Source organism: Carcharhinus amblyrhynchos, chromosome 4, assembly GCF_965287045.1.
Source record: "Carcharhinus amblyrhynchos chromosome 4, sCarAmb.v2.hapA, whole genome shotgun sequence".
In the NCBI taxonomy this organism is placed as follows: domain Eukaryota; kingdom Metazoa; phylum Chordata; class Chondrichthyes; order Carcharhiniformes; family Carcharhinidae; genus Carcharhinus; species Carcharhinus amblyrhynchos.
The window spans coordinates 68,484,361-68,499,764 of record NC_137327.1 but is presented as its reverse complement, the minus strand read 5'-3'; the positions used below and the strand labels follow the sequence as shown (position 1 = coordinate 68,499,764).

The following is a 15,404-nucleotide window of genomic DNA, read 5'->3' as shown; positions in this document are numbered from 1 at the left end:
CTAAGGGTTCTGCATTTACAATATAGTTCACACTTAAATTTGATCCTCCAAAATGCATCATCTTGCATTTGTCCCAATGAAACTCCATCTGCTATTTCTGTGCCCAAGCCTCCAATCTATCCACGTATCTTCTGGCAATCTCTGGCATTATCAGCAACTCCACCAACCTTCACGCCATCCACAAACTCACTAATCAGACTATCCACATTTTGCTCTAGATCATTTGTACGTTATACAAACAACAGAGGTCCCAGCACTGATCCCGGTGGAACACCACTAGCTACAGATCTCCGTTCTATCACTAAACGCCCTTCTACAACTACTCTTGGTCTTCTATAATCAAGCTAGTTCTGTATCCATCCAGCCAGCCCATCCCAAATTAGTTTTTGTTCCAATCCATGTGGGGCCGTGTCAAACACCTTAATAAAGTCCATATAAACTACATACACATCCCTTCCCTCATCAATTATCTGAACCATGCTGGGACCAGAGTCCTGGCAAATCGTATAGCTAGGACTGTAGATAGGGCTTCAAAGTAACTCTGGGGGGGGGGGGGGGGGGGGGAGGTGCGGGGTGGTAGGGGTGCAGGGGTAGGAGAAATTACAATGTCTGAAGTAAAAGAGAGGGTACGGGTGTGGAAAAATGTTGAGGATGTCCCAATAATAAAGGGAGTAGGGGGCATGAGAAAGGTTGGTAGCATTCCTTCAAATAGGGTACAGATAAAGGCTGGGATAAAGACACTTTACCTGAATGCACGAAGCATTCGGAACAAAGTGAATGAGCTGGTGGCGCAGATCAGCACAAATGGATATGATCTGGTGGCCATTACGGAAACGTGGTTGCAGGGTGACAGGGACTGGGAGCTGAATGTCCAGGGGTATCAAGTGTTTAGGAAGGATAGAAGGGAGGAAGAAGTTGAGGGGGGGTAGCTCTGCTGATTAAGGATAATATCAGGGCGGTAGTAAGGGAAGATATAGGCTCCAAAGAGCAGAACGTGGAATCATTGTGGGTGGAGATAAGGAATAGTAAGGGGAGGAAGATGCTGGTGGGTGTGGTCTATAAGCCCCCAAATAATAACTTGGAGGTGGGGCGGGCTATAAACAAGCAAATAATTGATGCGTGCAGAAATGGAACGGCGATAATTATGGGGGATTTCAATCTACATATTGATTGGTTGACCCAAGTCGGACGCGGTGGGCTTGAGGAAGAGTTCTTGGAATGCTGTAAGGATAGTTTCCTTGAACAGTGCGTGACGGAACCAACGAGGGAGCGAGCTATCTTAGATCTGGTGTTGTGTAACAAGGCAGGAAGAATTAGGGACCTTGTTGTGAGGTATCCTCTTGGGACGAACAATCATTGTATGGTTGAGTTTTTGATGCAGATGGAGGATGAGAAAGTAGGGTCCCGAGCCTGTGTCCTCTGTTTGAACAGAGGGGAGTACGATAGGATGAGAGAGGAATTGGCGAACGTAAATTGGGGGCGCAGATTGGTTGGTAGGACGGCTGAGGAACAGTGGAGGATTTTTAAGGAGATCTTTTTCGGTACTCAGCAGAAATGTATTCCAATGGTAAAGAAGGAACGTAGGAGGAGGGATAATCAGCCATGGTTATCGAGGGAAATAAAAGAGAGTATTAAATTAAAAGCTGATGCATTTAGAGTGGCTAAAAGTAGTGGGCGAGTAGAAGATTGGAAGAGGTTTAAAAATCAACAAAGAATGACTAAGAAGTTGATAAAGAAAGGAAGGATAGACAATGAAGCTAAACTAGCACTAAATATAAAAAAGGACAGTAAGAGTTTTTACAAATATATAAAGAGGAGGAGGCTGGCTAGAGTGAATGTTGGACCCTTGGAGGATGAGAGGGGGGATTTAGCAGTGGGAGATGAGGAAATGGCTGAGGCCTTAAATAAGTTTTTTGCCTCGGTCTTCACGGAGGAGGATGCGAATAGTTTGCTGGATATTAAAGATAGAAGGATGGTAGGAGTTGAGGGCCTGAATGCGATTACTGTCACTAGAGAGGTAGCACTTGATCGACTAGTGGGACTGATGGTGGACAAGTCCCCAGGACCGGATGGAATGCATCCCAGGGTTCTGAAGGAAATGGCAGAGGTGATAGTAGATGCCTTAGTGATTATTTACCAAACTTCGTTGGATTCCGGGGAAGTGCCGGAATATTGGAAAATGGCTAATGTTACGCCGCTGTTTAAAAAAGGTAGCAGGCAAAAGGCAGGGAATTATAGGCCAGTTAGTTTAACGTCTGTTGTTGGAAAAATGTTTGAATCCATCATCAAAGAAGAAATAGTGAGGCACCTGGAAAGGAATGGTTTGATCGAGCAGACGCAGCACGGATTCATTAAGGGGAAGTCGTGTCTGACGAATTTATTGGATTTCTATGAGGATGTGTCTAGTGCGGTAGACAGAGGGGAACCGGTGGATGTGGTGTTTCTCAATTTTCAAAAGGCGTTTGATAAGGTGCCGCACGAAAGGTTGCTTCAGAAGGTTAGGGGGCATGGAGTTGGGGGTAAGGTGTTAGCGTGGATAGAGGATTCATTGTCTAATAGGAGGCAGAGAGTTGGTATCAATGGGTGCTATTCTGATTGGTGGTTGGTGACTAGTGGAGTGCCACAGGGATCAGTGCTGGGGCCTCAGCTATTTACCATTTATATAGATGATCTGGAGGAGGGGGTTGAGTGTAGGGTGACGAAATCTGCTGATGACACAAAGATGAGTGGAAAAGCAAATTGTGCGGAGGCTGTGGAAAGTCTGCAGAGGGATCTGGATAGGCTGAGCGAGTGGGCGAGGACCTGACAGATGGAGTATAATGTTAGCAAGAGTGAGGTTATCCAGTTTGGCAGAAATAATAGTAGGATGGATTACTATTTAAAGGGCAAAAAGCTGCAGCATGCTACAGTGCAGAGGGACCTGGGGGTCCTTGTGCATGAGTCGCAAAAACCCAGTCTGCAGGTGCAGCAGGTGATCAAGAAGGCGAATGGGATGCTGGCCTTTATAGCGAGGGGGATAGAATACAAAAGCAGGGAGGTCTTGCTGTAACTGTACAGGGTACTGGTGAGGCCGCAGCTGGAGTACTGTGTGCAGTTTTGGTCACCGCACTTGTGCAAGGATATTTTGGCCTTGGAGGAAGTGCAGAGGAGGTTCACTCAGCTGATACCGGAGATGAGGGGGTTAGACTATGAAGAGAGACTAAATATACTGGGTCTGTACTCGTTGGAGTTTAGAAGGATGGGGGGGGATCTTATAGAGACGTATAAGATAATGAAAGGGATGGATAGGGTAGAGGTAGAGAGATTCTTCCCGCTCAGAAAGGACAGCAAGACTGGAGGGCACAGCCTCAAGATAAGGGGGGGCAGTTTAGAACAGAGTTGAGGAGGAACTTCTTCACTCAAAGGGTGGTGAATCTCTGGAATTCTCTGCCCGTTGAAGTGGTGGAGGCTACCTTGCTAAATATATTTAAGACACGGGTAGATAGGTTCTTGTCAGACAAGGGAATTAAGGGTTATGGGGAGAAAGCGGGAAAGTGGAACTGAGCCACTTCAGATCAGCCATGATCTTATTGAATGGCGGAGCAGGCTCGAGGGGATAGATGGCCTACTCCTGCTCCTATTTCTTATGTTCTTATGTTCTTAATGATCAAGTTGGTGTGCCATGACCTTCTCTGTACAAAACCATGCTGCCTGTTACTAACTAGCCCATTTTCTTCCTATCCCTCAGCATCTTCCCCAAAAGCTTCACCACCATTGACATCAGGCTTACTGGCCTATAATTTCCCTGCTTCCTTTTTTAAACAAGGGAACAACATTGGCTATTTTCCAGTGCTCTGGAACCTCATCTGTGGTCAAGGAGGACATACATGAAAATATCCGACACTTTCTCCTTCGATATATTGATAATTTTGAGAGCGTTCACACACCTGTCCCTGACCGCAAAATCTGTCATGTTCTTCTCCTTAGTGAATATCAACAAATGATAGGATATTGAGAAGTATCAAGGAACAAAAGGACCTTGGAATGCAGAAATCCCGGAGATAACAGGGAAGGTGATTTCCAGAATTATTTTTAATTAGCTAAAATATAGAATATGGGAGTAGGGGGAGGCGATACTAGAACTGTAGGAAACAATAGCCAGAGTACTGTGTACAGATCTGGTCACCACATTGCAGAAAGGATGTGACCACACTAAAGAAGGTATGGAGGAAATTTCCGAGGGTTTTGCCAGGGTCGGAGAATTTGAGTAGGTTTTCAAGGGCATGATATGGGTCTGAAACTCACTGCTTGAAATAATAGAGGCAGAAACACTCGACACATTTAAATAAGACTTTGATATATATTTGGAATGCTGTCGCCTACAGAGCTTGGGGCCAAGAGTTGGAAAGTGAAATCATACTGAATAACTCTTTTGGCCAATAGAGGCATGATGAGAGCTTATAGCAATTTTTCTGTTGAAAGTTGACATTTTTCCATGCGGAGAGCAGTAGTATCGAGTAAGACACTTTTATCATTATAGCTGGTCAATCTTGCCCCGAAGAATCGTTATTACTTTAAAATATTTTCTTAGAAGAACTGGCAGGCCTCCATGTTTCAGACAAGATCCCATATTCCCATCCTACACTATATATAACTATGTCTTACACCTGCTCCAATCATTCCTCTGGACATTGGGCAGAATATGGGTATTGCAGGCTTAGCCCAGCATTTATTGCCCATCCTTAATTACCCCTGTGAAAATGGTGGTAAGCTGTCTCCTCCAGCTGCTATAGTTCCTTTTGTGTAGGTACACCCACAGTGCTGTTAGAGAAGGGGTTCCAGGATTTGACCCAGTGACAATGAAGGAATGGTGATGCATTTCCAAGTTAGGATGATGAGTGGCTTGCAGAGGAACCTCCAGGTGGCGGTGTTCCCATATGCCTGCTGTCCTTGTACTTCTATGTGGCAGAGGCCATAGGTTTGAAAGGTGCTGTCATATGGGCTTTAGTGAGTTGCTGCAGTGCATCCTGTAGATAGTACAGACCGTTGCAACTGAGCATTGATAGTGGATGGATTGAATGTTTAAAATGGTGGATGAATACCTGTAATCTTCACATTCTCCCCTCATGCTCTCCATGAGGGGAGAATGAGAATACAATACAATTGCAATGCAATGCAATAGAATGCAAACCTGCAACTTCTCATTCATCAGTCCAACCCTTAAGTGAATCCCACAATCCATCTTCTAATTCACTCACCATGTCTGTGTCAGACACAGGCCCGAAGCTGGTAACGTAGATGTCTGTTTTAACTTCAGTCACGCTTTCTGTGAGAAAACAAAAAATAAACATTTCTTAATAAGACTTTCCTTTAACGTTCAAAATATCAGTGTCGGTGAGTCATTAAAATTCCATACAGTCTGGTACAAAAAACATTAAAATTCCACACTGTCCAGTCCATAGCATAGCTGCACAGTGGTTAGCACTGCTCCCTCACAGTGCCAGAGACCTGGGATTGAATCCTGCCTTGGGTGTCTGCCTGTGTGGAATTTGATAAGTCTCACAACACCAGGTTAAAATCCAACAGGCTTATTTGGTAATAAACACCACCAGCTTTTAGGGTTTGCCCCTTCGTCAGGTGAGTGGGAGTTCTGATCACAAACAGGGCATATAAAGGCACACACAGTTTACAGAATACTGATTAGAATGCAAGTCTTTACATCTAATCAAATCTTAAAGGTCCAGACAATGTGAGTGGAGATAGCATTAAGCATAGGTTAAAGGGATATGTATTGTCTCCAGATAGGACAATTAGTGAGATTAGTTGCACTTAGTTGCAGGCCCAGGCAAGTCATGGGGGTTACAGATAGTGTGACATGAACCCAAGATCCCGGTTGAGGCTGTTCTCATGTGTGTGGAATTTGGTTATCAGTTTCTGCTCAGCGACTCTGCGCTATCGTGTGTTGTGAAGGCCGCCTTGGAGAACGTTTACCCAAAGATCAGAGGTCAAGTGCCCATGTCCGCTGAAGTGTTCGCCAACAGGAAGGAAACAATCTTGCCTGGTGATTGTCGAGCGGTGTTCATTCATCCATTGTTGTAGCGTCTGCATGGTCTCCCCAATGTACCATGCATCGGGACATCCGTGCTCTCATTCCACTTACTCCCTGCGTTGGAGATCTCTACTGCCTCCCAATGATACACAAGGCAAACACACCCAACCGTCCCATCGTATCGGGCAATGGGACCCTTCCTGAGAACCTCTCCAGCGACGTCGAGGGCATCCTGAAACCCATTGTACAAAGAAACCCCAGCTTTTCTTGCAACTCTACGGACTTCCTACAGAAACTCAGCACACATGGAGCAGTTGAACCAGGAGTACTCCTTGTCACAATGGATGTCTCGGCGCTCTACACCAGCATCCCCCACGACGATGGCATTGCTGCAACTGCCTCAGTACTCAACGCCGACAACTGCCAATCTCCAGATGCAATTTTACAATTCATCCGCTTCATCCTGGATCACAATGTCTCACCTTCAACAACCCAGTTCTTCATCCAGACACACAGAATAGCCATGGGGACCAAATTTGCACCTCAATATGCCAACATCTTCATGCACAGGCTCGAACAGGACTTCTTCACCACACAGGACCTTCAACCGATGCTATACACTGGATACATCAATGACATTTTCTTCCTTTGGACTCATGATCAACAGTCGCTGAAACAACTATGTGATGACATCAACAAGTTCCATCCCACCATCAGACTCACCATGGTATATTCTCTGGAATTGGTTGCATTCTTAGACACACGCATCTCTATTAAGGACAGTCACCTCAGCACCTCACTGTACCGCAAGCCCACAGATAACCTCACGGTACTCCACTTCTCTAGCTTCCACCCTAAACACGTTAAAGAAGCCATCCCCTATGGACAATTCTCCGTATTCACAGGATCTGCTCAGATGAGGAGGATCGCACCAGGCCCCTCCAGACTGAAAGAGGCCCTCATAAGAACAGGGTATGGCGCCTGACTCATCGATCGATAGTTCCGACACGCCACAGCGAAAAACTGCACTGACCTCCTCAGAAGACAAACACGGGACACGATGGACAGAGTACCCTTTGTCATCCAGTACTTCTCCAAGCGGAGAAGCTACGATATCTTCTCTGGAGTCTTCAACATGTCATTGATGAAGTCGAACATCTCGCCAAGGCCATCCCCACACCTTCACGTTTTGCCTTCAAACAACCGCACAACGTCAAACAGACCATTGTCCGCAGCAAACTACCCAGCCTTCAGGAGAACAGTGATCACAACCCCACACAACCCTGCCACAGGAACCTCTGCAAGACATACCAGATTATTGACATGGATGCCATCATCTCGCATGAGAACACCATCCACCAGGTACAAGGTACGTACTCTTGCAACTCGGCCAACAATGTTTACCTGATACGTTGCAGGAAAGGATGTCCCGAAACATGGTACATTGGGGAGACCATGCAGACGCTACAACAACGGATGAATGAACACCGCTCGACAATCACCAGGCAAGACTGTTCCCTTCCTGTTGGCAAACACTTCAGCAGTCACGGGCATTCGGCCTCTGATCTATGGTAAATGTTCTCCAAGGCAGCCTTCACGACATACGACAGGGTAGAGTCGCTGAGCAGAAACTGGTAGCCAAGTTCCGCACACATGAGGATGGCCTCAACCAGGATCTTGGATTCATGTCACATTATCTGTAATCCCCATGACTTGCCTGGGCTTGCAACATCTCACTTATTGTCCTGTCCGGAGACAATACACATCTCTTTAATCTATGCTTAATGCTCTCTCCACTCACATTGTCTGCACCTTTAAGACTTGATTAGCTGTAAAGGTTCGCATTCTGATCAGTATTCTGTAAACTGTGTGTGCCTTTATATGCTCTGTTTGTGATCAGAACTCCCACTCACCTGACGGAGGGGCAAACCGCGAAAGCTAGTGGCATTTACTATCAAATAAGCCTGTTGGACTTTAACCTGGTGTTGTGAGACTTCTTACTGTATTTATCCTAGTCCAACACTGGCATCTCCACATCATGTATGGAATTTGCACATTCTCTCTTGGTGTTTCCAAGCTCTACAGCAATGTAAGTCTGTTGATCTTTGGCCGTGAATAAATGAACCAGTAAATAATGTTATCCAAACCCTTTCGCATGATTGGTTCCTTGCTGCTTCTAATGCAAATAAGCTCAAAGTTTTATTTTGTAAGGACATAACAACATTCGTCACTGGCTAGGAAACTCCTATTACCCAACTATAATGACTCTTGAGAAAGCGGTGGTCAGTCGCCTTCTTAAACTGCAACAGTCCAAGTAGTGTAGGTACACCAATAGTGCCGTTAGGGAGGGAGTTCCAGGAATTTAACCAGTGACAGTGAAGGAATGGTAATATGGTTTGTGTGATGTGTGGTTGGAAATGGTGGTGTTTCCACATGTCTATTGGTGTTGTTTGCTTAGGTGGGAGAAGTCATTAATTTGAAAGATAATGTCAAAAGAGCGTTGGTGAGTTGCTTCAGTGCACCTTGTAGATGGCATTAGTAGACTGTAGACTGCTACTGTTTCATCAGTGTTGCAGTGAGTGAACAATGGCTGCCGCTCAAGCCGGCTCCTTTGTCATCTATATCAATGACCTGGATGATAATGTGGTAAATTGGATCAGCAAATTTGCTGATGATATAAAGACTGGAGGTGTAATGGACAGTGAGGAAGGTTTTCAAAGCTTGCAGAGGGATTTGGACCAACTAGAAAAATGGGCTGAAAAATGGCAAATGGAATTTAATGCAGGCAAGTGAGAGGTATTGCACTTTGGAAGCACACACCAAAGTAGAACGTACAGGCTAAATGATAGAACACTGAAGAGCGCAGTTGAACAGAAGGATCTGGGAATACAGGTACAGAATTCCCTAAAAGTGGCGTCACAGGTGGATAGGGTCGTAAAGAGTGCTTTTGGTACATTGGCCTTTATAAATCGGAGTATCGAATATAGAAGTTGGAGTGTTATGATAAGGTTGTGTAAGGCATTGGTGAGGCCGAATTTAGAGGATTGTGTACAGTTTGATCACCTAGTTACAGGAAGGATGTAAATAAGGTTGAAAGAGTGCAGAGAAGGTTCACAAGGATGTTGCCAGGACTTGAGAAGCTGAGTTACAGAGAGAGATTGAATAGGTTAGGACTTTATTCCCTGGAGCGTAGAAGAATGAGGGGAGATTTGATAGAGGTGTATAAGATTTTGATGGTTATAGATAGAGTGAATGCAAGCAGGCTTTTTCCACTGAGGCTAGAGGAGAAAAAAAACAGAGGGCATGGGTTAAGGGTGAAAGGAGAAAAATTTAAAGGGAGTATTAAGGGGGGATTCTTCGTGCAGAGAGTGGTGGGAGTGTGGAATGAGCTGCCAGGTAAAGTGGTAAATGCGGGGTCACTTGTAACATTTAAGAAAAACTTGTACAGGTTCATAGATGAGAGGGGTGTGGAGGGATATGGTCCAAGTGCAGGTCAGTGGGACTAGGCAAAAAATAGTTCGACACAGACAAGAAGGGCCAAAAGGCCCATTTCTGAGTTGTAATTTTGTATGGTTCTATGGTTCTTTGTCCTAATGGTGTTGAGTTTCTTGAGTACTGTAGGATCTGCATTCATCCAGGAAATTGGAGATTATTCCAGCACACTCCTGACATTGTGCTCCATAGATGGTGTACAGCCTTTGAGGAGTCAGGGGATGAATTATTCAACTATTGATCTCTTCTTGTAGCCTCTGTATTTATATGGTTAGTCCAGTTATACCAACTGTCAATGGGAGCATGGGTTATTCTGCTGCTCAACATATATTCAGCTGTTTGAAATTAAAGGAGGGAAGTGGCTGCACTGACATCCCATCAATGTGCTGATGTTTCAATCCACCTACTTTAGACTATGTATTGTGGCCACTCCCTGTGTACACACCAAATCCCACACAGCATGGCTCACATCAGCAGAGTTCATGCATGCTGTGCACTCATTCCTTTCCATTTCTGCTGCTTGGCCCTCAGGAGCTGTCTCATTAGTAATACAGTGAATCCTTGCAGTGAACTATGCTGCATCCACCTCCCATCTCTGAAGCCTGCACACTATCCTTAATGGATAGTGAGTGTAGAGGAGGTCAGCTAACTGGTCACCTCCCATGCATACCCCGTGGCAATGAACAAGATTAGGGTCAGGGAAGGTTACCGCCTCACAAATACTTGCAAAGTTCAAAAAAAATTCAGCTCATTTTCATTCAAACATAAATTTCTGCCCATTTGTATTCCAATATTGTCATTCCCAGTAAAGATATTCATGCTACGAACTTTCAAGGTATGGACTTCATTCAAAATATACTTTTTGAAAGTGACATTTTCTTTTCCAAATGGTTGATGTGCTGCAAAGATGGCCATTGAAGATCAGATGTCCTGTCTTGTGCATTTAAAAACTCCCTCACTATCTCACAAAGATAATGGATAAATCCCACACTAAAAAATGTCAACTATACCTATCCTGAGACAATCAGAAGACATTCCTGAATTGAATGCATCTTTCTGAAACAAAGTTTTATGCTCCTCAGGTTGAATGTCTTCAAAAAATAAACCAGGATGTGACTAATCAACCCAATATCACCATTACCATAGGAAAGTCAGCCAGTCTAGGAAACAGCAGAGAATAATTGAAATGTTACTCTGCAACTTTGTACAGGCATTGACTGCTTCATGAGTCAGTGTGGCTCTGGGTATTGCATTACCAGTTTCTCCGGACATGAAGGCAGATTTGAGAATGAACTGAAAATTCCCCCAGTCTCCACTGGCAGAAGCATGAAATCACCACAGAATTAACCAAAAAATCTGAACAAATAGTAGTGGCACCTTTGCGGTCAGAGCTGGGAATAGAGTGTCCCTAGCTGTATGTCACCTAGGCCTCAGCGAGCAGCAGAAAAGGCAGTCTTGTGAAATGTTTGAAGCCTTGAAGATCCACTTTGAATCCTCTACGAATGTTGTTTATAAGCACTACGGCCAGAATTCTATTGCCTCGCCTGTCACGGAATCAGAACGGGCAAGAGGCGGACAACTGAAATGTCCAGTGGCCTCGGGCGGGAATTTCTAGTCTCATTTGAGCAAGGCTGTAAAACCCCACTGTGCAGGTTCAACATCCCAGCTCAGGTAAAGAGGAAAGTATCCATCAGTATGTGACTGCACTGAAACATTTAGCTAAATCTTGTGTGTTTGAGCAAAAGACCATCTCATCAGAGACAGAACATAGAACATAGAACATTACAGTGCAGTACAGGCCCTTCGGCCCTCGATGTTGTGCCGACCAGTGGAACCAATCTAATGACCCTATAACCTAAACTATTCCAATGTTATCCATATGCCTATCCACTGACCATTTGAACGCCCTTAAAGTTGGCAAGTCCACAACTGCTGCAGGCAGGACATTCCACGACCTTACTACCCTCTGAGTAAAGAACCTACCTCTGACATCCGTCCTATAATTATCCCCCCTTAATTTAAAGCTATGTCCCCTTGTGTTAGCCATCACCATCCGAGGTAAAAGGCTCCCACTGTCCACTCTATCCAATCCTTTGATCATCTTGTATGCTTCAATCAGGTCACCTCGTAACCTTCTTCTCTCCAATGAAAATAACCTCAAGTCAGTCAGCCTTTCCTCATAAGACCTTCCCACCATACCAGGCAACATCCTGGTAAACCTCCTCTGCACCCTTTCCAATGCCTCCACATCTTTCTTATAATGCGGCGACCAGAACTGTACGCAATACTCCAAGTGCGGCCGCACCAGAGTTTTGTACAGTTGTAACATGACCTCACAACACCGAAATTCAATCCCTCTACCAATAATTCTGTACTCCAAAGTGAATCACCTCACTTATTCTTACCAAAGTGAATCACCTCACACTTTTCCGTATTAAACTCCATCTGCCACCTCTCGGCCCAGCTCTGCAGCTTATCTATGTCCCTCTGCAAACTGTAACATCCATCCTCACTGTCTACAACACCTCCAACTTTGGTGTCGTCAGCAAATTTACTAATCCATCCTTCTACACCCTCATCTAGGTCATTTATAAAACTGACAAACAGCAGTGGCCCCAAAACAGATCCTTGAGGTACACCACTTGTAACTGAACTCCAGGTTGAATATTTCCCATCAACCACCACCCTCTGTCTTCTATCAGCTAGCCAATTCCTGATCCAAACTGCTAAATCACCCTCAATCCCATGCATCTGCATTTTCTGCAGTAGCCTACCATGGGGAACCTTATCAAACGCTTTGTTGAAATCCATATACACCACGTCAACTGCTTTACCCTTATCCACCTCTTTGGCCACCTTTTCAAAAAACTCGATAAGGTTTGTGAGGCACGACCTACCCTTCACAAAACCATGTTGACTATCCCTAATCAATTTATTTCCCTCTAGATGATTATAAATCCTATCCCTTATAATTCTTTCCAAAACTTTGCCCACAACAGAAGTAAGGCTCACTGGTCTATAATTCTCAGGATGGTCTCTACTCCCCTTCTTGAACAAGGGGACAACATTTGCTTTCGAGGCAGGGATGTCTCGAAAGCATGTCTGCTAAGGGAAGACGAAGTTAGGCCACAATTTTCAGATAGATTAAGAGGCTCTTTTTCTTTGCCAAAATGGAACTGAAGCCCAATTCCAGAAGTCCCATGCTTGAAATGTCATTTCACAGTGAGCTGGAATGGGGCAGGTTAAACACTGGATATCTGTGGTTCACAGAGGTGGCAGCACATGTAAAATTGTCACTACTTTTAGTCTGATCTGACTTTCACAAGAGAAAGTAGGGATAACAGCTTGCGCACTTTAGATTTGACACTAGCAGATATAAATTTATTGATCTTTGGAGAGGCAGAATAGCTTTTAGGAGGAGTAAGGTAGATATTTAAATATGGCCCACAGACACCTTTGGAAGATTTCAGCTATCTTTTGGGAGAAGCAAGGTGTCCTTTTGGTGTGCTTTTGAGAATGCTAAAAGTAGACATGAACTTGTGTCAAAAGTGGATAAACTCATTGGAACAGTTCATTGGAACTGTTTGGGGACCTGTCAAGGCGAGCTGGTAAGCTGTCAAAAATTTAAATTTCCTGCCCTTTAAATATTTGGATGTTAAAAAGAAATCAATGATTGCTACATCACCACGTCTACTGACAAAAACAAGAGGCTTACCATTACAATATTAGTGTTACCATTACAGGATTAATGCTGTGTGACTGATTTCGCAACCTATCGTTATCACAACCTGTCATCGTTTGATTAATAGGTCCAAGTCCTTATAAAGTCTTTGAAGTTGGACTATGAATACATTTTTTTTCTTATAAGTCATTAAGAAACAGTAAATATAGTTTTTTATCAATTACATTTTTTAAAATACTGAGTTCATATATAAGAACTTAAGAACATGATTTGATCTTAGCGTGGGTCCTGAGGTCTGCCCATAGTAGATATTGCATGAACATGGAGAAAATAAGAACAGAGATTGGTGAGTGGAAAACATGGGTTGACATGACAGAGGGGCTATAGGTGGAGATGCATAGATTGGCATTGAGGGTATGAAAAGCCATAATAGGGAGTATTAAGGGGCATATAATCATCCCTGTGGCTGCCTCCAAACGTTTCCAGGGTATTTGGAATTGTCCCAACTCTGCACTTCCAAAGCGAAGGTACTCTGAAACAGGCTTTTGACATGTGTAGAAACACTGGAATGATCAAACATCAGCTACAGAGTATTGACGTTCTGACAAAGCTTTGGCTGTTCTTAAAGGTAGTTCAGGCTTTCGAAGCTCAAGACAATGGAAAACAAAGAACAGTACAGCACAAGAGCAGGTCCTTCAGCTCAGCGAGCTGGCACCAACACATGGCACCTTTCTAAACTAAAGACATTTTGCATCTTTGTGGTGCATATCCTTCTATTCCCTGCTTATTCATGTTTCTGTCAGAATACCTCTTAAACATTGCTATTGCATCTGCTTCTACCGCCTCCTCTGGCAGCGCATTCCGGGCATTTACCACCCTCTGTGTAAAAAACTTGCTTCTCACATCACCTCTAAATTTTTCCCCTTTTACCTTAACCCCTGTCCCCTGGTAATTGACATTTCTAACCTAGGAAAAAGACTATCAACTCTATCCATGCCTCTCATTATTTTGTAAACTTCCACTGGGTTGCCCTTCAGCCTCCGATGTTCAACTTCTCCTCAAACCTAATACGCTCCAAACCAGGCAATAACCTGGTTAGCCTTTTCTGTATCCTCTCTAAAGCCCTCACATCCTGCTAGTATTGACAGAAAGGCCAAAAGAAAGATCAAGGCAGGAGCGCTCGCTGTAAATATTGCGGAGGACACCAAACAAAAGAAAAAGAAGAATGTCCAGTGTGGAGAAAGCAGTACTCTAACTGCAAGAAGCTGAATCATTTTGCACACAGGTTTACTGTAAAGAAGAGAAGCAAGCCTATAAAGATATTGGACAATATTCTGATAGCTCACTCTATACCAGGCTTATCTAAGGCATGTCGGACATGGCGCACAAAGTCTATTTCAGTGCCCATCACACCCTCCCAGCATAGCTAACAAAGTTAAAAATTCATATAAAGAATTTCAAAAAATGCTTAGAGCTGCTCAGTCTTGTTTTGCCATTTATTGACTGCTGACAGGCTCAGTTTAGGGTGAAACCAGCCTATGATTGGATAACTGTAGTATCATCAGCTATAAGGCTTGGAGTTCTCAAAGCTGAAAGGTAAGTGCACAGAAGTGAGAGTGGGTGAAGAATGGCTAATAGGCTAGCGAGCACCTGAGCAAGGGTTGGCAACAACCTGACTCAGGCCCCCTGGGCTGTTCGCAGGCCTAAGTCCCTGGTTTCGACCTGGGCCCTGGCTGGTGGTCTGACTGGGCCATGGACTCAATTACAGAAAGAAACTCTTGAAATGAGAGTCTTTTGAGTGGTGTTATATCACAAACACTGAGTGCTGCACTCAAACATTGTTAGCATGCTGTTGTTTGGGTGCTCACGAATGGATCACCTGAGTTTTTCCTTAAACTGGTTGGGATGGGGACTTTACTGAAAACTATATCACTGGTTATAATGTTCTTTCTTATACTGCTGTTTATGATACACTTTACCTCCCCTTTTACAGAGCTCACTTGACTTGCACATGTCTCCTTGTAAATCAGTACAGAAATTTGGAGTTCGCTATCAATTAAGGATGGTGATCACTTCTGCACCTCTTGCAAACAAGCTTGGAAGGCAGAGTCTTACATCTCCGCTGTAGTACATAATGGGTCCATCATGTGACTAATAGCTGTTTTCAAGCAATACAGTGAGGTAGAATCAGACAGAGTGAAT

The 15,404-nt window shown here is 44.1% G+C and overlaps 1 protein-coding gene across 1 annotated transcript in view; it reads right to left on the bottom strand.

Moving 5' to 3' along the window:
- The window catches only part of LOC145342093 (gamma-aminobutyric acid receptor subunit alpha-3-like), a 265,641-nt gene that overhangs the window by 161,572 nt on the left and 88,665 nt on the right, over positions 1-15,404 (bottom strand). Inside the window, exon 4 of the mRNA XM_080187307.1 lies at positions 5,238-5,305. Within this exon, the coding sequence (XP_080043433.1) occupies positions 5,238-5,305 (68 nt within the window). The remainder of the gene's footprint in view (positions 1-5,237; positions 5,306-15,404) is intronic.